Here is a 22,514-nt window from a genome sequence, read left to right on the forward strand (position 1 = left end):
GCCTCTCTCCCTCTGCCCCCCTTCCCCTACAATTTTAACCACAGTATCTGAAGAGAGGCTGCTGGCATTAAAAGGAAGCAGGAGTGCTGTGTACATGACAGTCTCATCCACAAGGGCAGTAGAGCACAGCCTCTATTAGGGGGGAACACCTATTTCCAACATAAAGTACTAAAGTCAATATCAGAAAACCCACAATATATGAAATGCACAGGTGCCTCCATTCCATTTTGTTTGGTTTCCTATCCAAACCATTTGGATGTGGTTGTTTCTGAAAAGTGTGCAGAATCCTCAGCTGGGTTAGAAAATGTAGTCAGATTGCTAGGTTTTTTTTAAAGCAGCTGTGTAACCCCTTTCTACTGAAAGGTTCACCAATTGTAAGTCTATTTTGGACACAATTAAAGCAATTGATTATAATACACACAGTCCTCCAGAACTTAAGCGTCATATTCCCTCATGCTCTGCTTGGGTTTTAAAATCCACAGAAAAGTTCTCCTCTCTATCCCACTAATACCAGGATTATAATAAGAACATAAGGATGGGCTTTTATAGTAGCTACTCCCAAGTGGAGGAATACAAGGCTACAGAAGGTCAGGCTGCCTCCACCTATGCTGTCCTCTTGCCCAAAGGCAAAGCTCAGACATTTTTACTCAAGATATTTTAATTCTGGCATTTAAAATCTACTTCACAGAAATGCCAACTTAATTTGGTGATTGCTATTGCTAGTTGAAAATAGGGAGATTACATTGTTTCTTGTTTTCCTTTTTCATTGTGCCTTATATTTATTAAACGGCAGACTTAAAGAGAGGAATTGGGTTGTTTGTGCAGTGCCTAAGAATGTTACTCTACCTTTGTGTTTTAAGTTTTAGGGAAAAGTATTTTCTAATTGTAACTCTCAATTTCCCCTTTGGCACCATTAAGATCTGTGAACTAAGTCTATTTTGGCTCAGGCAAAGGAAACTAAAGACACAAACATCTACTTCTTCTGGATAAAGAGAGGCTTCCAAAGGGTGACCATTAATCCCTTCAGTTTCCCCCAAATGCCTTGTTTCTAGCACAAAGTATGATTTCCCCCCCTCTGTCAGAACCCAGGCTGCAAGGCACCAATAACCATACACAGAGGCCAGAATCTATCTACTATCTTTATTGAAGGAGTATATAAAGTTAGTAAAAACAAATGTAAAAGTTAGTCCAAAAGCAGACCTTTCAGGAAAGGTCAAAATTAGTCCAAGAAAACAATGTCCAATATGAAATATTAAGGTCCAAAGTTGTAATCCAATAACCGAAACACTCACTTTGCCAGGCAAAGTGAGGGGAGATGACAAGGTCCTTTAGTCCATGAACTTGAGCAAGGCTAGAAATTAACTTGATACTTGAAAACAAGGCTTGAATCGTGGCACAAGGTAACGAGGAACAAGAACAAGGTCCGTGGAATTACTTGGTAAAATCCGTGAAACAAGGCAAGGTTTAGTCCTGGAAGGCGAGGCAAGGTCCGTAGGTAAACAAGGCTGGGAAACAGGAGCGAAGGCTTGAGAACAAGGACAAGGCTTGAACAGGAACGAGGCTTGGAACGGAGCGCGCTGTCCAGACACAACTCGCTCCGGAGGCTGACGAATTGACTCCGCAAAGTTACTTCGCGGGTAAAACACCTATATAGAGTCTAACTTTCCCGCCGAGAGCAGTTCTCTGGGAACCAGAAACGAAAGCTAATCTCTGAGACCAGATGTTTGACTCCTTAAAGATTCTCATGGAAAGCAGGCTTAATTGGCTAAATTCTTAGCAGCTATTCTAGCACTCCTGCGCGAGGCCGCTTCCAAACCTCTCTGTTGTTTACAAAACTCATGGCGAGAAAACACAGGAGATGTAGATTCAGGGTTTGTTTGATATACTTCTGGAACACAACCCTCTTGCAGGTGCAAGGTTCCCAGATCTGGCTGGGAAGAATCTGTCTGGGAAGAATCCAGTTCTGACTGGGAAGGTAAAAAACCCAAGTTTTCTTCTTCATCAGGCATCACAATGTCATGAGCAGGACTACAAGGCCCATGAGTCATCACACTATCCCCCTCCTCAAGCCCCCTCCCAAACTGGGACTCTCTCCCCGAGGCGCGAGGTCGTGGCTTGGCGGGATAGGTCTGATGAAAGCGACGGGTTAGATCAGGAGCATGGACTGTGGAGGCGTCTTCCCAAGAGCGTTCCTCAGGGCCAAAACCCACCCAGTCAATGAGATATTGCAGGCGGCGGCGGTGAAAGCGAGAATCCAAAATGTCCTGGACCTCGAACTCCTCCTCCCCATCCACCAAAACAGGAGTGGGAGCCGGCTGGTCTCCATCAGGGCGCACACCATCCGCCGGAAGGAGCAGGGAGCGGTGAAACACTGGGTGAATGCGCATTGAACGCGGAAGTTGGAGTTTGAAAGTCACGGGGTTTAATTGCGCCACCACTGGATAGGGGCCAATGAAACGGGCATCTAACTTCCGGCAAGGGCGATGGGAGGGCAAAAAGCGAGTGGACAGAAAAACCCGATCTCCTACCTTGATTTCGGGGCCCGGCTGGCGATGTTTGTCCGCATGACGTTTATAGTCCTCCTTGGCTTGGTCCAGTTGCTGGAGCAAAAGTTGTTGCACCGCTGTGAGTTCCTGCAGCCAATCCTCTGCTGCGGGAACTTCTGAAGTTTCAATGACAGGGGGAAAGAAACGTGGATGGAAGCCGTAGTTTGCAAAGAACGGCGTTTCTTTTGTAGAAGCCTGGACTCCATTGTTGTAGGCAAACTCCGACAGTGGTAACAGAGAAGCCCAATTGTCCTGTTGGTAGTTTACATAACAGCGAAGGTACTGTTCCAAGGTGGCATTAGTGCGCTCCGTTTGCCCATCTGTTTGGGGATGATGAGCTGAAGATAAGCGAGAGTCTATGCCCAATAGTTTTTGTAGTGCCTTCCAGAAACGAGAGGTGAATTGGGACCCACGGTCTGTGACCAAACTCTTGGGCAGTCCATGCAATCTGAAGACATGTTGGAGGAATAGATCTGCAGTCTCTTTGGCCGTGGGAAGGCCTTCACAGGGAATGAAATGGGCTAACTTGGTGAAAAGGTCCACCACCACTAGGATCGTGGTAAATTCACAGGAAGGTGGTAAGTCAGTGATGAAATCCGCAGAAATTATTTCCCATGGGCGAGATGGGGTAGGAAGGGGGTGTAAAAGCCCTGTGGGCTTCTCCCTTCTTGTCTTGAAGCGCTGGCATACTGGGCAGGTGTTGACATATTTTTCCACATCCTTGCGGATCTTGGGCCACCAGAAATCTCTTAGGATCAAATGCATGGTTTTAAATAGTCCGAAATGCCCTGCTGGCTTGCAGTCATGACACAGACGAAGTGCTTTTTCCCTGCCCGGTCCTGGTGGGATATAAACATGATTTCTATAGCAAAGCAGTCCATCCTTAAGCGAAAAGGGAAAATGCAGTCCTTGACGAAGTTGGTCCTGCGCCCAGGCATCTGCTTGCTGACTAGCCCTGATTTCTTGAGCACAGAGGGGCCCTGGAGTAGAGGGAGTTGAATCAATGAGAGTGGATTTGGTGTTCCCCACTGTGAGCGTGGCAAAGTTCTCGGGTTGTAATAGTTGGGATTCAAAGGTCTCCTTGCGTCCTGCAGCGTATTCCGGTTTACGTGACAGGGCGTCTGCTTGCTTGGTTTGGGCTGGGGTTACATAATGAATCTGGAAGTTAAAACGTTCAAAGAATAAAGCCCAACGTTGTTGCCTCTGATTTAGCTTGCGGGCAGTTCTTAGATGTTCTAGATTCCGATGATCAGTATGGACTTCAATGGGAAATTTGGCCCCTTCTAGCCAATGTCTCCAAGTTTCAAAAGCTGCCTTTATGGCTAATAGTTCTTTTTCCCAAATGGTATAGTTTCTCTCTGGTGCGGTTAGTTGACGAGAATAAAAGGCACAAGGATGAAGGTGATCTCCCACCGGTTGTAGGAGCACAGCTCCAATTGCCACATCAGAGGCGTCCGCTTGCACAACAAAAGGGGTTTCAGGATCTGGATGCTGAAGGATTGGCTGGGACGTGAATAATTTCTTTAGTTGCTGGAACCCTTTCTCTGCTTGATCAGTCCAGCGGAAGGGCTGTTTCCCACGGATGCAGCTGGTGATTGGGTCAGACCAGCGGGCAAAATCTGGAATGAACTTGCGGTAATAGTTCGCGAACCCCAAGAATCGCTGTACCTCTTTCTTGTTGGTTGGCGCCCGCCATTCCAATACTGCTGAAACTTTTGCCGGGTCCATGGAGAGCCCTAGAGGCGAGATGCGGTACCCCAGGAAATCTACCTCTTGTAGATCAAAAGCGCATTTTTCCAGCTTGGCATAAAGCCCATGATCCCGCAATCGTTGTAACACCATTTTAACGTGGTTCTCATGTTCTGATTGTGATCTAGAAAACACCAAAAAATCGTCCAGGTAGATGATCAAGAACCGATCTAGATAGTCCTGAAAAATGTCATTGACAAAATGCTGGAACGTTGCGGGAGCTCCGCATAAACCATAATTCATAACTCGGGACTCGAATAATCCGAATTTAGTCTGGAAGGCGGTCTTCCACTCGTCCCCTTCTCTGATGCGAACTAGATTATAAGCCCCCCGTAGGTCCAGCTTGGTGTAGACCTTGGCTCCTCGAAGTCGGTCTAGTAGATCCGAGATTAAGGGCAGGGGATAGCTGTTCCGCTTAGTGATATTGTTCAATGCTCTGTAGTCCACCACCAAGCGCAAGTCCCCTGACTTCTTTTTTACAAACATCACTGGGGAGGCGGCTGGGGATTGAGAGGGTCTGATGAATCCCTTGCGAAGGTTTGTCTCTATGAATTCCCTGAGAGCTTCTTGCTCCGGTTCAGTCAGGGAGTAGAGATGCCCTCGCGGGATCGGGGCCCCCTCCACCAAGTCAATGGCACAGTCATAAGGTCTATGTGGGGGTAATTTTTCGGCTTCTTTTTCATTGAATACATCCCAATACTTGGAGTACTTCTTTGGCAAGGTGATAATGGGCTCGGTGTCTGTGGCATGGCAGACCTTGGCTACGAGGCAATGGTTTTGGCAGTACTTTGAAGCAAACTGCAGTTCTCTGTTGGACCAAGAGATGCTTGGGTCGTGAAGTGTCAGCCATGGAATCCCCAAAATCACAGGGAAATGGGGGACCTCAGTAACAAAGAAGGAAATCTCTTCCATATGTTCCCTTATCCACATCCTGGTGGGTTCCGACCACTGGCTTACGGGGCCCGTCTTGAGAGGGCGGCCATCGATGGCTTGCACCACACGGGCATTCTTGAAGTCATGATATTGTAATCCCAGAGAGTCGGCATACTCTCTATCAATGAAATTGTTGGTGGCTCCTGAGTCTATCATGGCGTGGATCATGACGGGTCCCTTTTTTACTGACCATAAGGTGACCACTAGAAGGAACAGGACCCCGGTTGGCGGCTCTTGAATGGGTTTTTTGACCGGGTTGGCGAGCCTCTCTACGCCCGGTCGTTGGCTTCCCCCGCCGGCTGTGTGCTAGCCGCCTCAGACGCCTTCGTCTCCGTGGAGGACGCCGCCGCAAGACGGGCGGCGGGCTTCCCTTTGGCTGGGCACTCTCTGGCGAAGTGGCCCCCATTCCCGCAATACCAACAGAGGTTTAGGCGTTGGCGGCGGGCCTTCTCGGCGGCATCTAATCTGGGGCGCACATTGCCCAACTGCATCGGCACCTCCTCGCTCCCTCTGGGGTATGGGGATGGTGGTGGGGGTCTCCACACTGGACGCGGCTGAACGCTGGCGGGAGCGGGGGGTTTTGCCCCAGCTCTACCGCTCTGGCCTCGTACCCACTGTTTCCTGTTGGCAATCATGACTTCAGCCCGTAAACATTGATCAATGAGTGCTTCAAGAGTTTGGGGAGGATCCACCTTGGAGATTTCCTCCAGCATTTCAATGTTGAGACCCTCCCGAAATTGTCCTCTGAGGGCTACATCGTTCCAGCCGGTGTTGTGGGCCAGCACCCGGAACTCGGCTATGTACTGAGACATGGGTCTGTCTCCTTGAAAGAGGCGGCGGAGTTTGTGACCGGCTGCCTCCAAATTGTCCTCGATTCCCCAGGTCTCCTTAAGGTGGTCCAAGAAGTGTTGCGCTGATCTTAGGTGTGGAGAGGCTTGGTCGAACAGTGCCGTCGCCCAGTTGGCCGCTGGCCCGTCTAGAAGACTGTAAACCCACGCCACCTTGATGTCTTCTTGGGGAAACTCGGCGGCACGGGCCTCTAGGTAAGCCTGACACTGGCGGCGAAAAACTTGGACCTTAGAGGCTTCTCCTGAAAACTTAGTTGGCAATGCCATGGCCGGGAGGCGGATTCCGCGCTCCCTCAACCCTTTTATTTCTCTATCCTGCGCGTTGAGTCTGTCACGGATGCGGTCCACTTCGTCCTTGCTGATGGTGTAGCTAAGTGGCTGTCCACCCGGCACGGTTCCGGTAGACATTCTGGCCTTGGTTAATTGGTGCTTATGGTGGCGGAGTCAAACTGTCAGAACCCAGGCTGCAAGGCACCAATAACCATACACAGAGGCCAGAATCTATCTACTATCTTTATTGAAGGAGTATATAAAGTTAGTAAAAACAAATGTAAAAGTTAGTCCAAAAGCAGACCTTTCAGGAAAGGTCAAAATTAGTCCAAGAAAACAATGTCCAATATGAAATATTAAGGTCCAAAGTTGTAATCCAATAACCGAAACACTCACTTTGCCAGGCAAAGTGAGGGGAGATGACAAGATCCTTTAGTCCATGAACTTGAGCAAGGCTAGAAATTAACTTGATACTTGAAAACAAGGCTTGAATCGTGGCACAAGGTAACGAGGAACAAGAACAAGGTCCGTGGAATTACTTGGTAAAATCCGTGAAACAAGGCAAGGTTTAGTCCTGGAAGGCGAGGCAAGGTCCGTAGGTAAACAAGGCTGGGAAACAGGAGCGAAGGCTTGAGAACAAGGACAAGGCTTGAACAGGAACGAGGCTTGGAACGGAGCGCGCTGTCCAGACACAACTCGCTCCGGAGGCTGACGAATTGACTCCGCAAAGTTACTTCGCGGGTAAAACACCTATATAGAGTCTAACTTTCCCGCCGAGAGCAGTTCTCTGGGAACCAGAAACGAAAGCTAATCTCTGAGACCAGATGTTTGACTCCTTAAAGATTCTCATGAAAAGCAGGCTTAATTGGCTAAATTCTTAGCAGCTATTCTAGCACTCCTGCGCGAGGCCGCTTCCAAACCTCTCTGTTGTTTACAAAACTCATGGCGAGAAAACACAGGAGATGTAGATTCAGGGTTTGTTTGACATACTTCTGGAACACAACCCTCTTGCAGGTGCAAGGTTCCCAGATCTGGCTGGGAAGAATCTGTCTGGGAAGAATCCAGTTCTGACTGGGAAGGTAAAAAACCCAAGTTTTCTTCTTCATCAGGCATCACAATGTCATGAGCAGGACTACAAGGCCCATGAGTCATCACACCCTCTCTGTAACCTCCAGGAGCGAAATGCACCTTTAAAACAGATTGAAGGTTTTCTTGTATTGTTAAACATACCTCCTCTTCAAAACCAGAAGTAGACTTGCAGTGATAAAATTTGAATTATTGCAAGATCCTTCAAAAACCACCTTTGACCAAAAAGTAGAGCACAATTATAACGAAAAGAAAAGCTTTTACTGATCATCACCACCGCTCACAATGGGAAAGACTTACCCGGAAAGCGTTGAGTGCCTTTGCCAGGGACTCAATTGTTTCCATGTCAAGGTGGTTCGTTGGTTCATCCAGAATGTAGAAGTTGGGGCTGGAAGGAAATGGAGATTCAATGGAGATTATATTGGCAGCGGTTTGAAAAAGTCCCAAAGCAAGCTTAGAATAAGATCCTTCCATCAAACGGCAGGCTTCCAGCATGAACATGGCCAGGAATGGATGAGGCTGCCCAGAAGTTTTAATGCGGGGCTTTTCCTGACCACTAGGCCACTTGATGCAGAAGTGTGACTGGAAATGAGCTCTGAGAGAATCCATTGCAAACTGCTATGCGTGACAGTTAACTCACATAAGAGTCTAGAGGAAAGGATAGAGCAAATGCCTGGCCATCTGTTGAGAGTGCTCTGACTGTGTCTTCTTATATAGCTGAATGGGGTTGGACTGTGGTCTCTTCTAGCTCTATGATTCTGCTTTTGAGAAAGGGGTATCTGTTTTTGGTGTTTTGTTGGCCAAGGAGTTCATCAAGCCCCAGTTTTATTTTTTTTACTTTTAAATTCCTTTATTTTAAATGTATGTAACAGTGAGAATGTTCTAAAACAGTTAAACAGCAGGTCACCTTTTGGTGGTTTAAATAAACAGGAGGTTACATGTTTGGTGGTTTAAATTTGCCATTGCTTTTACACATGAAACTAATACATGTTTTACAAGTTTTATCAAATATAGATCTCCCTTCATTTCACCTTTTCGTAATCTTAATTTAAATGTTAACTTTTCTGATAGAGCTATTGTTCATATTTTGTTTAATCAATTTTTTTATTGTCAGATTCTCTAACTTTTTCCACATTTTCACTACAGTAGAGTCTCGCTTATCCAACACTCGCTTATCCAACGTTCTGGATTATCCAATGCATTTTTGTAGTCAATGTTTTCAATATATCATGATATTTGAGTGCTAAATTCATAAATACAGTAATTACTACATAGCATTACTGCGTATTGAACTACTTTTTCTGCCAAATTTGTTGTCTAACATGATGTTTTGGTGCTTCATTTGTAAAATCATAACCTAATTTGATGTTTAATAGGCTTTTCCTTAATGCCTCCTTATTATCCAACATATTCGCTTATCCAACATTCTGCTGGCCCATTTATGTTGGATAAGTGAGACTCTACTGTATTTCAATACTTGTGGCATATAGCAGGAGCAGTAAAAGATTTTTATTTACCAGATCCCTTTTCTCGTTTTCCAATGTAGAAATCATTAATAGAGCACCCCTGAAGTGTATTGTTTCTCCCATTATTTGAGAAAGGGGACTCTGTTGATGTTAAAAGAGGACATAACCTCCTTGTAACCTATTTCTAAAGTGAAGTTTTGCTCTTGAAGGCTTCCTGCAAAGGCAATACATCAATCATACCATTTTGTCCAGAATTTTGGAAGTACTTGGGACAGTGTGTCTGCATGGAAAGAAGCGGACTTCCAACCCTATGATTCTCTAAAAAGGAGGCAGGAGGGGGCAAAAAACATCAAACCAAACCAGCCCCCAAACCAGCCATAATGTAAACATGGCTGCTTGTTTGAGCTTTGGTTTGATCCAGGACATGACTGCTCATTGGATCTTCCTTCTAGGAACGCTGGTATTTTATGACTGCATGATAGCCTCACAGATAAAGCAGCGAGTTTAAAAGCACAGGAATGCATTTGCTTCATTAATTACTGCCAAATCACATCACTGAAGGAAACATGAGAATTACCATGGCATGGTCATCTGGGCAAAAGCCACTCTGCTCTTCTGGCCTCCAGACAGGCTGGCAACAGGGCGGACGGCTAGCTCTCCAGAGACTCCATAGCAGCCCAGTTGATGACGGTATTCTTCCTCTGTCTTCCCTGGAAATAAGGTGACAAGTTCATGAAATGTATAGTGCTCACTTTGCCAATCAATACCCGTCGCTTTAAGCATTGCAATAGTATTCTACTAAGTGCGGGGGGTCAATTTTGCGAGTTTGGGGGCCACAAACAAAAATTGGCTGCCAATTTTCTATCAAAGATGATAGAATCACAGACTTGAAAAAGACCACATGAGCCATCTAGTCTAACCCCATGCCATGCTGGAAAAGCACAATCAAATCACTCCTGACAAATAGCCATCCAGCCTGTTTAAAAGCGTACAAGGAAGGAGCTTCCACTGCACTCTGAGCCAGAGTGTTTCACTGCTGAATGGCTCTTATGGTCAGGAAGTTCTTCCTAATGTTCAGGTGGAATCCTCGTCCCTGTCATTTAAGCCCATTACACTCATTTCTATTAAACAGAGGCTGGATAGCCATCTGTTGAGGGTGCTATGAATGCGATTTTCCTGCTTCTTGACAGGGGGTTGGACTGGGTGGCCCATGAGGTCTCTTTCAACTCTTTGATTCAAGGATTCATTTGCATCCTGATCACACACAAGTACACCAAACCTTGTCCTAGTGGCAAATTGACTTCAATATTGGATTAAAAGAGATTCAAAACAAAGCATGACAGAACATTCAGATATACTGTCATGCATGAACTAGAGTAAGAGCTAGGAAAGAAAGAGCTTGGCTATTAGAATGTGGGTGGCAAGTAAGTCAGAGATTGTATTTTGGGGCCTCAGGTGGCTGTGTGCCTGACTTCAGCTCCAGAAAAGCAGGGAAAGCAAATCTGTTGCTATACAGAAGGATGCAATTTCATGTCCTCTTGAATGCTTTCAAAACCTCTGTTCATAAAAGGGTTGGGGTCCACATACACAGGATGAGCCATCTCAATATATCATGGGTTTCAGTAGAGACATGGTAACTGAAATGCAGTGAGATATACTTTTTCCTTTTCATATCTATTGAACTTGGGTCAATATTCATCCTCCAGTCCACACTACCTCCACAATAATGCCAAAGCTCACCTGGGAATTTCTTTGCTAATAATTCTGTGGCACTGATGTCCAAATCGAGCTGATCCACATGGTGCTGACTAAAATAGCCAATCTTCAGATTCCTGTCAAGTCAGAGGAGTGGGAAAAACACTGTTGGTGGCTGAGATATTTTTAAAGTACAACCTTCCTCTGCTGAAAATGGTAGACTATTTTTAGGGAAATCTTACCCCTCTAAAATGAAAAAAAAAGATTCATATGTAAGTTCAATATAGATGAGATCACCATTGAAAAGTAATTTAGAAAAAAAATCCTCAACCTCCCTTGGATTGTTCTAATCAAGCTTTAAATCCATACATCACTAGAGGATTATGGGAGGATTCCCCAGTAGACAAAAGACAATACTGAGCATATATACCAGATGGCTCTCAAAAATCTAGGTTGTTTCTAGAACTTAGCAACTTCTGAAGATTTTCCCTCTCCAGTCTTTCCCCCCACATCTCTACCAACTCTTCTTATTCCTGGTGAAACTACCTGTGGGCATGCCTAATTCCATGTACAGGTGCCAGCTCTCCCATCAGGATCTTTAGCATAGTAGACTTCCCAGCTCCATTTTCTCCTACCTAGAGAAAGGGGAAAAAAGAACATATGAAACAGTAAATCAATGCACTTCAGAGCCTTGTTCCTGGGTTTGTAAGTTTGGGGGAAAAGGGCACTATATGGTGTGTGGTAAACACCTCTGGTCAGATGAGGTATGTACTGCAACATACATTTCTGTTATGCAAAATGCGAACTCAAGTTAAGTGGAAGAAAATGTTGCATCACATGTATTTCATCAGACATTTGATGAGGACCTGGCAGAGGGCCTTTTTATGGCTGATCTCAGAAAATAGATTTTAAAGTTCCATTACAGGCTAAGTCAGGTTCTCAATTCATCTTCCACTTACAGGCAGAGATCTTTTTATTCCAAAGTCCTTGGCCAATGTGGCAGTGATGGAAAGGTATTTCAGTGCTGGATGTTTTATTCCTCCCAACTTTTCATAGTATGTTTTAAAATGCTGATCTAATCTTATAGCAGATTTAATTGTTTTTAATAGAACAGGTGGCTGGTTTTTAACTCTTGTTTTAATTTATCGTGTAAGCTATCTTGGCTTCGGTGCTTAGAAGAATGTGGGATACAAGTAAATATATACATTCCTTTGCCCTACTGAGAACAGTTGAGGATCCCAATTCAGCTACAGACACAAAGGCAAAGCTTTCCTATATGCAGGAGGATCACCAGAAGATTGGTAAGAATTTTCCATTTTATTCCATTCTATTTAATTCCCAAGTGCTTGTTAATATTTGCACTTTTTCATGACCTCTTCACTGAATGAACACATTAATCCTTGGCTGTGATACTTCTAGATCTACAAAGGAAGTGTCACACTGGATCTTTTCATCAATGACATCCATACTGCATCACTCCAGGTTAAAAAATCACATTAAATTCACAAAGTGTGGATATTTAAACTGAGATACTGTGATTTTTAGCTTTGAATAGGTTTTAATGGATTTTAACTGTGAATTTTTAATACTGTTATATTTTATTCTGTTCAATGATTGCTTATTTGTTTATTTTAAATTATGTGGTCATAAACATAATCATCATCATCATCATCATCATGCATAAGGCGACTTGTCAGTTTTGCAAGGTTCAATCTCCCATTTCTTTCTCTGAGGTCTTTTTAATGCCTAGAGAATTTTGTGAGCCAGTTTTATCTGACAATCCAAAACAATTTCTGTAGAATAATAATTCACAGGAAAAAAACTTTTATTATTCTGTTTATTTTCATTCTTTTCCCATTGAAAATATCAAATAAAAAAGAAACTCTCCCTCCTTACCACACAGATGCGGGAGTCAAGGTCAGCAGAGACAGAGAGGCCACGGAAAATGAAGTGATCAGGCTCATAGTAAAAGTCTACTTCATCCAGCTGCAAAATGGGAGGTGAGAACTTCTCAAAGCCATCTGGGAACCTGCAGGAAGAAGTACAAGTGAGCTGAATACATAAGGAAGGTACATAAAGGCCCTTTCCCTGGCAAGGAAATACCCCTTTGTATCATTTACTGTTCCTAGCAAAGTTTCAGCAATATAGAAAATATTTAATGGTAGTAATAGTAATAATTAACACATATAAATATCCTGCATCCTTCCTACATAGAGCAAATCTATACTCATGTAGTTACGTAGCAGTGGCAGTAAATCACATTTTCTCAATACTGACATTGTGCAACAAATTGCACCCGCAAACTGCTTTCTCACTGTCCTATTGCTTAATGATGTATGTGTAATGGCTTGTTTGGCCCAGTGAATAAAATGGCATGGTGAAAGTACTGATGAATAGGTTTGCACTAAGAATAAACAGCCACTTTTTTTCAACAGACACACTTACAGAATTCCACTTACACAACTGTGAACTGAATACAGATGTTACGAAAAGGTCTACGCCAGTCATGGGCAAACTTTGGCCCTCTGAGTGTTTTGGACTCCAACCCCCACAATTCCTAACAGCCAGTAGGCTGTTAGGAATTGTGGAAGTTGGAGTCCAAAACACCTAGAGGGCCAAAGTTTGCTCATGACTGGTCTACACTGTACAACTGCCTGTGCAAGGGCACAAATATGTCTGTAAAATACCAAGACGATTCCAGCTATAGTGCTTTTTGTGTTTAAGTCATGTCATGTACAAGATGGGTCCAGCCTAAGACATCCTTTCATAGTCTTATGGACTCCAGAGCTGCTGGCCAACACTTAATATTATCCCTAGCTATTGGGGGATGACAGGATTTATAGTTCAACAATTCTAGAGTATATATGCTTGGAGAAACTAGACCAAGCAACATGTTCCAGGCATCCAGCTGTGGCTAAAGAAGTCTGGTTCTTAGATGGGAAAAAGTTGGGAGTCCCATGCTTGATTTTCATGGGAGAAAAAGAGTAATATAAGGTAATAACAGATAATCTTCTTCCAATTATTGCAATAGGGAGGCTGTATTATGGAAGTCTGAAGCTGAGAAGGGGCACCTTGTCCAAGGCCACTCAGTGATTTTGTCTCAGAGGCCAGAAGAAAGTAGTGGTAGGAGATCAACGCTGACAAACATCAACTCCATGGACCCAGAAACCTGTGCAGCCCTTAGAAAAAGCAGCTAGGAGAGTGCTTCTCACCCCACCTCTTTTATGTTAAATGAAGTACCACTTACTTAAATGTCACCTCAGATTCTTTGTCTACAGGCTTCAGTTTTGGCCTAAGAGAGAAAAGAAAGGAAGGCGCATTACAATCAAGAGGGATGAGATATGCAAAGATAGATCTCACGTGCATGGATCTAAATGCTTGGACAATCTCAAGCCAGAGTGCCCACATGTCGGAAGCTCCATCCTTTCATTCAAACTCTTTTGAACCAGAGAGGCAAGGCTGCCTCCCTTCCCCAAATCAAAGTTTTCCTTGGCTTGGTATGGAAACCACATCATATTCTCACGTTTTGTGGTAAGGCAGGAGGCCACCCAAACATTTGGAAGGACGTCTTTACCATAAGAACTGTCTGACAATGGAATGAGATGTCTTGCAGTGTGGTGGACTCCCATTCTTTTAAGGTCTTAAAAGAGTGGCTGGATAGCTTTCTCTTGGGAATGTTTTTGTTGCATATGGCAGCGGGTAGGACTATGTGACTTTGCTGTCCCTGGATTGACTTCATAAATGTCAACCAAGTAAAATGGAGGTAGAGATAAAGAAAACCTTAATATTTATTCAATTTCTATCCCACTTTTCTCTAAAAAGGACACAAGACGGCTCATCCATGATTTCAAACAGAGTACATTTAATTAAATGTACTATATAGTTTTTTAAATAAAGTAAATAAGCTGCCATTTAGAAACAGTGATACTTTATGGCATTCTTTTTTGGCCTTTATTGTTGGTGGAAGGAGATCAAGGAGTAGCACAGTCTGGTTTCTTGTATTAGAGAGTGCCACAGCTTGGGAGCAACTACTGAGAAGGCGCTCTCCTATGTCCTCAACCAAATATACATGTGGAGGTGATGAAAATGAGAGGAAGACTTCCTTCAAGGATCATAAAACCCAAGCAGCTCATGTGGGGAGGTGCGGTATTTTGAATAATCTGGACCTACAACATATAGGGATTTGAATTGTGCCTGGAAACAAACTGGCATCCAGGGAAACTATTACAAAAGGGAAGGATTTGCGCTCTGCAGTTTCAAATGTATTCTATTCTATGGAATTTTGTCCCAGCAACTACTTTGGTGGCTGTTTTCAGATGCCCCTTCTATCTGCAAATCCATTGGCCTTTAAACAGAACCATGCAAGAGTTATCCTAGCTTCCCTTTGCCTGCCATGCACAATGCTCAGCCCAGCGGGTAGCAATACTCACAGTTTCTCCAGCAGTTTAAGCTTGCTCTGTACTTGAGATGCTCGGTTTGCATTATAGCGAAATCGATCAATAAAGACCTACAGGAAAGAGAAAATAATGCTCTCTTAGGAAAGAGCTGTAAGCACAAGCACATGGTCATACTCAATGGTTTTGACCATTTCTGGTAGTACAAGAATATCCTGGTGATTTTGTATGGGATGAATTTTGTTTAAAAAGAAGCAGCCCTGGAATTCATTTAAGCTATGCAATGAGACTCCAAAGCAGGCCATATTTCTCTGGCTGTCAAAACAATATTTGGGCCCAAAAATCAAGGTGGCAACCATAGAAGTGGTATATAAAAAACGTTGCCACTTTGGAACTATACCCATCTGAAGAAAAAAGACTTAAGGTTATTGGGGAAGAATGAGAGGACAAATTACTGCACTTGTGTCCAGCTGACATGGTTTGAGGATAAAAATGCTCCCCAAATTGTACTAATGTATATTTTGTGTTTGGGAGAGGGGCAAGGACCCCAATCTGACTTCTGCCATCTTATTATTTACAGGTATTCCAACAGCAGGACTGGGTATGCACTGTCCCTATTCTAATCACACTCTGCTCCACTGCACAGCTGCACCTGGATGTGTTCCCGATATTGCTTCTGGGCCTCATATTCACGCTGTTGGTTCTTCAGCCGCTCTTCTTTGATTTTGACAAAGTTTTCAAAATCACCACGGTAGCTGTCAAGCCGTTGCGAGTGCAAGTGGATAACATCAGTGGCCACAGCGTTCAGGAAATTCCGATCGTGGGACACCACTAGGATCGTTGATTGCCAGGTCTAGGAGAAACAAAAGGGAAACTTAGCCTGCCAACGTGGAAATTATAGCGAGAACTAAGGACTAAAATTAGTTTCCAAAGACAACTACACAATAGCCACAACTTAACATGCTCATCTAAAACCACAAAGAAACCTGTGTCAGCTCTACATGCATTCCAAAAGCTCAGAGTCAGGCTTCCCATAGCTATCAATTATGGGCCATCCTAGGAGTTGTAGGGCATATTGTAGTAGAGGACACCATGTTTGGAAAGGCTACACAACATCTTGTGCATTCAACTGCTTTACAGACCTGGAGATAGTTTTCCAGCCAGATGATCGCCTTCACGTCCAGCATGTTGGTTGGCTCTGTAAATGGACAAAAGGGAGTTATTTTGGAAGAAACACAGTAAGAAATGAAAAGAATTCAACATATGGAAAAGAAACAAACTTAAAACAGGAGGCTGATATGTAGCAAACTGGGAATATAACTCTAGGGAAATGCCAACACAGTGTACACATATGTCCTGAGTTCAGTCCTCCAAGACCTTCCAATGAAAGCAGTCAGGTGCTCTTCTTTTCATTCTGGTTTGGAAAGGCAGTTGCACTTAACTATTCACTTTCAATCACATTAAAGTTAGTAGCTTTCAAACAAGTCATGGTCTGGATGCTAGTTTTAAATCACAGCTTCATAGTCTATCTCATTTAGAAGCCAATAACTAAAGTTCCATCTGTGGATCAACTGTAGTAAGAAGCAACGAGGCTGGAGCTCATGTATATTTCTGGTTATCAAAGTGAGATATGACCTTCAAAATAGGGGTCCAGTTTTGAGGTTATTCCTAAAAAAGGTTGCCTAAACCAAATGTCACACTAGAAACTGCTGAGAGTTCTGTGGAAATGGCCAGGAGAAGCCACACAAGAGGAGGATGTGTGGTGCATGCAAGCTCTTATTATACACTTACTATGCAGCAGTGTTGGTTAAGAGGGCCCACCAGAGAGTATACTACCTGAGACCTCTAAGGAACTAACAACTAAATGAAAAACTGCTGGTGATTTTCTACGGTTGTGCTATAGAGTGTGTCCTAACCTACTGCATCTGTGTATGGTTTGGTAACTGCCCAGTGGCAGATAGGAAGGCACTCCAAAGGGTCACCACTACTGTATAGAGAATCACTGCTTGCTCTCTCCGCTTTTTGGAAGAACTTTCTAAGTCCTGCAACCTTAAGAAAGCTCAAAGCCTTCTTAAGGACTGACCTCACCTAGCATATTCTTTCTTTAAATTATTACCATCTGGCAGACGGTACAGGGTGACAAAAACAAACAGAGTGAGATATAGCTTTCATCCTAGAGCTGTAACTATATTGAACTCCATGGTTTCACATTGATGTGGCATTGGGGGTTGTGCGGTGGTGGTTGGAGTGTGGAGGGATGGGTGTGTTATTTAGTGATGTGTGGTGGAGAAAGCATTTAATTTCATTGTACAAAGAATGTATAATGGCAATAAAGTTATTCTATTCTATTAACACTTAGCATTCCAATGTACCTTATACACTGTCCCTCTTTCTTCTTCCCATTTCCAGAAAAGACTTACCATCAAGCAGGAGGAGGTCGGGCCTATGGGAATCGGGACCAGCAGGATGCAGAAGTGAGTGGGGAACAAAGAAAGAAATAATATCAATTCTGATGCTCAAACTGAAGATGTTTCAACAAAACTATTTCTGACAGATCATTCTGTGGGAAATCAAGTCTTTACAATAGCACTAGTAATTTTGGCTTGGGGATCCTAGAAATGCTTATGCTAGCAACTCCTGCCTGGGCTTTTGTAGAGTTTTGCATCATATACCCAGGAGGTCTATGACTCACTGTTCAAGTATTTCCACATTTATAACTGGCAGACTGAAAGCCATGCTCTAAAAATTACACAGGTTTTTAATTACGCCAACATAATTTGGGTTTTTGAAAAATCGAAGTTGAAATTCATTTAAAACTGGAAAGATGAGACTGTCATTTCAAAGAAGGGAGATCAGAGATAAAGATCAGTTGTCTGGGGACTGGGGCTGTGTTGGCTGTTAAGAGGTAAATGGTGCCTGTCTAATTAAAATGATGTCTGTGCTTTTCAGAAATTGCAAAGAACCCAACTATATATTGTAGCTACTTGTGAATAGAAATGCTTTATTATTATTTCTTCCTTCACTCAATTTTTAAAATCCTCTAGGTGTCCCCACCACCAACAATTTAAGACTTTTAGCCGCAGTGGCCTGTGGCTTCAATGACTGAGTCAATCCACCTATCATGCAGTCTTTCCCTTTGCCTGCTACCTTCCAATTTCCCCAACATTATCAACTTTTCCAATGTATCAGTGCTGTTTTTTAGGGTTCATCTTATTTATTGTTGCTTAACTCAGCTTTTGCTACTTGACTTTTTAAAGCTAATTTCTGAAAGTGACACTTTTATTTTAAGCCATTCTAAATCTAAGATACTGTTTCATAAACTAAATACCTCAAGTGATGGATAGATTACTCTCATACACAGGATGAGCCAAAGGTCATTAAAAGGATCTGATTTTTGATAACCTTTTGAAAATGTTTTTTTTAAAGATGTATCATGTAATGCAATGCTATATCCTATATGTACTGTATATGATGCTATGGTATTGTAAATTAAAAACAAAAAATAAAGAAGTTATTAAATATTGAAACCCCTTTGTGACTGCTGACCCACTCTGTATATATTCCAAAACTCAGGATAGCATAAAAAGCTGCACAAGAATTCAAACATCAATTTCAACCCCACTGCCCAATGCATATGTAGAAAAGTGGCTCTTCCATGCTGGTGAGAAAAAAGATAATTTGACCACAACTATTCAAGTAATTAGCACTATTTCTTCCATGCTGCAATTACTAATTCCAAACTTTAATACATAGTGGCATAGCTATGTGCACATCTAAGTGCTTCTCACTACTGCCACAACTTTTCAAATTAACGATTCAAACCTGCTCAAATAATTCATGCATTTTCAAAATATGAACCCAAATTAGAAAACAAATCAATATAGAATACCTGGCGAAAAGGGCACGAGCTAAAGCCAGCCTCATTCTCCAGCCTCCTGAGAACTCTCTGAGAAGAGGAAAAAAACAAAGGGAGAATCAGATTCCTTGTGCCAAGGAAGTGGCAGTTAAGTTAAAAGTTAAGACAAAAGATTTAATAAACAAAGAGTCACAGCCATGTTGGTGCCAACTGAACTTCCAAGGAAAGGTTGTTCAACAACCTGGATGCCAGAGTAGAGAGGGCAGTCTCCCATGTCCTAACATAGACCACTGACGCCCTAAACCCCACTGGTAAGATGTAGAAGAACATCCCTTAAGTTGTCTTCAAGCGTCAAATATGAGCGCTCCTTCATTGAAGTCTCAAGGGTTTTAAATGTCATCACAAGTATCATGGATTCATACTTGGAAGTGTATTGGCAATGTGCTCTTGAGTCCCACCCAAGGTCCTTTTCTTTTGAAAGGCAAGACTCACAACAGCTAAAGTCACTGTTGCCTACAGGAGAGATTACTTACTTGGTTGTCTGTTGCTGCATCTTTGCACTGAATCCCAGTCCAGCCAGAATAACCGATGCTCTGTAGACAGAAAAAAATAGCAAACGCGATTTTCCAGTTATTGTAGATGTAGTCAATATATGATTGCATGAACAACAGTCAAAGACTTTACAACCACATGAGACAGTGATATAAAGTAAACCAAAAGTAGAAAACACCTTCTGTATGGCGTACTTGACAGATCGGACATACAACCAGCAACAGCGTCTACAGTAGTGTTTCTCAAACTCCGCTCCTCCAGATGTTTTGGACTTCAGCTCCCAGAAATCCCAGCCAGTTTACCAGCTGTTACGAATGGTAAGAACTGAAGTCTAAAACATCTGGAGGAGCAGAGTTTGAGAAACACTGGTCTACAGACTACGATTTTTCCCAGGTAGGAGTACAAGATCAATGTTATGACTGATGCAGTCAATAAATGGGAACCAAACTGGTAAAGATCTCGGACAGTTTATGCGAATCTTGTCTTACAATTTCTTCAATCGGCCATATAATTACTTGCTGTAATGTCAAGAATTTCTGTTGGGAAACTGTTTACTACATGTATTAATAGATAATAAGCTGAAGAGCTATTGGAAGGTTGGGCTGTGGCGCAGGCTGGTGAGCAGCCAGCTGCAAGAAATCACTCTGACCAAGAGGTCATGAGTTCGAGGCCAGTTCGGAGCCTGCGTTTGTCTCTGTCTCTGTTCTATGTTAAGGCATGGAATGTTTGCCTTATATGTGTGCAATGTGATCCCCCCTGAGTCCCCTTCGGGGTGAAATATAAATACTGTAAATAAATAAATAAAGGGGAGTATCACAGTAACACCGCCAACTCTTCCAAACAAACTATAAAGTGCAATAATGTGGCATTTTCAAAAAAGCTATCTTAATTGGTTTAATTCAAGCACTCCTAACAGATGGCCAGCTTGCCTCTGCTTAAAATTCAGAGAAGAAGACTCCACCACACTCCCCGGCAGCATATCTCACTGCCAAACAGCTATTATCTAATGTACAGGTGGAATTCCTTTTCCTGGCATTTGTATCAATTGGTTGGTATTTTAGTCTGTTGTGGTTTATTCGTTCAGTCACTTCTGACTCTTCATGACCTCACAGCCCACATTAGAACTCCCCACTCTTAGCTCCTTCAACGTCAAGCCAGTCACTTCAAGGATAGATTTTAGTCTCCAGAGCAGCAGAAATGTGACATCCTTTCAAATACTGAAACATGGCTCTCATATACCCTCTCAGCATTCTTCTCCTCAAGCCAAACATACCTAACTTTCTAATAAAGTTTCTCATAAGGTTTGGCTTCCAGATCTTTGATCATTTTGGCCAACTTTCTCTGAACACATTCCAGCTTATTAATATTCTTCTTGAGTTATGGTGCCCAAAACTGGACACAGATGAGCCTAAATTCTATTAATCTAGGTGACACGAGCCTAAATCCTATTACTATTCCTGGCTAGAAAGGACTCACTGAGTTAATTGGATTTACCACTGTGGTGATTTACTATTCCAACAACTTATTCAACGAGTCTGCCCTAGCTAGGACTAACCAACAGGATTTCAGCCACCAGTTACTTGGGGACTGACATTTCTCTTGACTTATCTGAGAGCCAGTTTGAACCAACACCAGGCTCAAATGAGGAACTGGCACATGGATGTTTACAATTGTTTTAATATTCTTGTTTTGAAGTGTGCTTCTGTTTCCTGTTAACCTTTTTTGTTTTAAATCAGCAGAGTGCATCTTATGCATGTCAGAAGTTTTTGTTTTCTGGACCCAGACCCTCAGACTGATCTGTAATGGCATGTATGCATTTTTATCAGTGATCGTTCCATTCCATAGACAACTCCACACATGATGAAGATATGTGTACCATCCCCTACTAAAAGAAACAATACCTTACCTTGCTGGGGCCTTGTCCGCCTCAATCTCTTCTAATGCAGCATAGATTTCGGATAATCTGGTGCCTTCGGTACCTTCTCCTCTGAAATAGGAAAGGATGAAGTGTATATGGCAAATTAAGTTAATCAAAAGATACCTTAAAGTGGGCTGGGCAGCATATATCATGACAAAACAGTTACCTTCCAGAATTCACTCGGGTTGTCAGCTCCTTTTCCTCTTTCAGCAGGCTTTCACGGGTAGTGTCACACTCTAACACACTCTGCAAGGCTGGCGTATCATCCCCTGCCACTTCCTGCTCAACATGAAGGATGCTGATGTGGGAGGGGATACGCAAACTACGGCTGGCAATCATCTTCAACAAGGTGGTCTTTCCCAGCCCATTCCGGCCCACCAGGCCATACCGCCGTCCATAGGCCAGGTTCAAGTCTGCACCTGTGAGGAGGACGCTGAAACAAGGGAATGTACAGGCCTTAGGGAAGTCTGGGTTTGGGCTATTATTGTCCCAAAGTAGGGTTTATCATAAAACAGCACAAAACCTTTGAAGCAAATTTGAACTCCAACCAATGCCATATGGTACAATGACATAACGACGCCTTGTGAGAGGAGACACAATTACATTCACATGGTATCGACCACTTCACCTTCAGTATCAACTTCAAGTAGCAATATGTTTAAGCTCTAAATGCAAACCGCTCCTGACGTTTTACTCTATGACTATCTCTCTTCAAGGGCTTTTAAAGCTTTTCCACCCACTACATACTTAATATTTTTTACATGACCCCAGGTATATAGGTAGATATAAAATAGGAATATAAATTGACCATTTATTGGTAACAAATCTGCATTTGTCAGGGTTGCTAAATAGGACAATTTCCCTTTTATGTGGAGCACAGCTGAAGCATTTTCTGCAGAGTTCATTGTAAACACTACGCAACAGATTCGTGTAAAGTCTAAAACAGCCACTGGGTGATGTTCAAAAACCTTTTACTGTTGTCCACTATAAATACAAGTAATTGCTAACAGATTTGCGTAAGTGGGTGGCCAAATTTTCCCCATTTGGGGTCAGAATCCAGAGTTTCAGAAGCAGTACTCTAGAGAGCCTCTCAAAAGCATGCCAGTACAGCAAGGCTTACATCTGACCAGTCCAGGGCTAAAAAAAACAACAACTTGGTGTCCTCCAGATGCTTCAGACTGAAACTGCCATACTTTCTTAC

General features: G+C 43.0%; 1 protein-coding gene across 2 annotated transcripts in view; it reads right to left on the bottom strand.

The window, feature by feature from the left end:
- abcf3 (ATP binding cassette subfamily F member 3) overlaps positions 1-22,514 on the bottom strand; it is a 33,023-nt gene that overhangs the window by 1,728 nt on the left and 8,781 nt on the right. For both annotated transcript variants that reach the window (XM_062976842.1, XM_062976843.1), the window contains exons 7-20: positions 21,480-21,746; positions 21,302-21,382; positions 19,377-19,436; positions 18,877-18,933; positions 17,408-17,430; positions 16,130-16,185; positions 15,640-15,840; positions 15,024-15,100; positions 13,841-13,885; positions 12,490-12,622; positions 11,140-11,228; positions 10,639-10,730; positions 9,476-9,608; positions 7,733-7,820 (exon numbers count right to left, since the gene is read on the bottom strand). In XM_062976842.1, the coding sequence (XP_062832912.1) occupies positions 7,733-7,820; positions 9,476-9,608; positions 10,639-10,730; positions 11,140-11,228; positions 12,490-12,622; positions 13,841-13,885; positions 15,024-15,100; positions 15,640-15,840; positions 16,130-16,185; positions 17,408-17,430; positions 18,877-18,933; positions 19,377-19,436; positions 21,302-21,382; positions 21,480-21,746 (1,402 nt within the window). The remainder of the gene's footprint in view (positions 1-7,732; positions 7,821-9,475; positions 9,609-10,638; positions 10,731-11,139; positions 11,229-12,489; positions 12,623-13,840; positions 13,886-15,023; positions 15,101-15,639; positions 15,841-16,129; positions 16,186-17,407; positions 17,431-18,876; positions 18,934-19,376; positions 19,437-21,301; positions 21,383-21,479; positions 21,747-22,514) is intronic.

The sequence above is a fragment of the Anolis carolinensis genome, chromosome 3 (genome assembly GCF_035594765.1).
Source record: "Anolis carolinensis isolate JA03-04 chromosome 3, rAnoCar3.1.pri, whole genome shotgun sequence".
NCBI classification, from domain to species: Eukaryota; Metazoa; Chordata; class Lepidosauria; order Squamata; family Dactyloidae; genus Anolis; species Anolis carolinensis.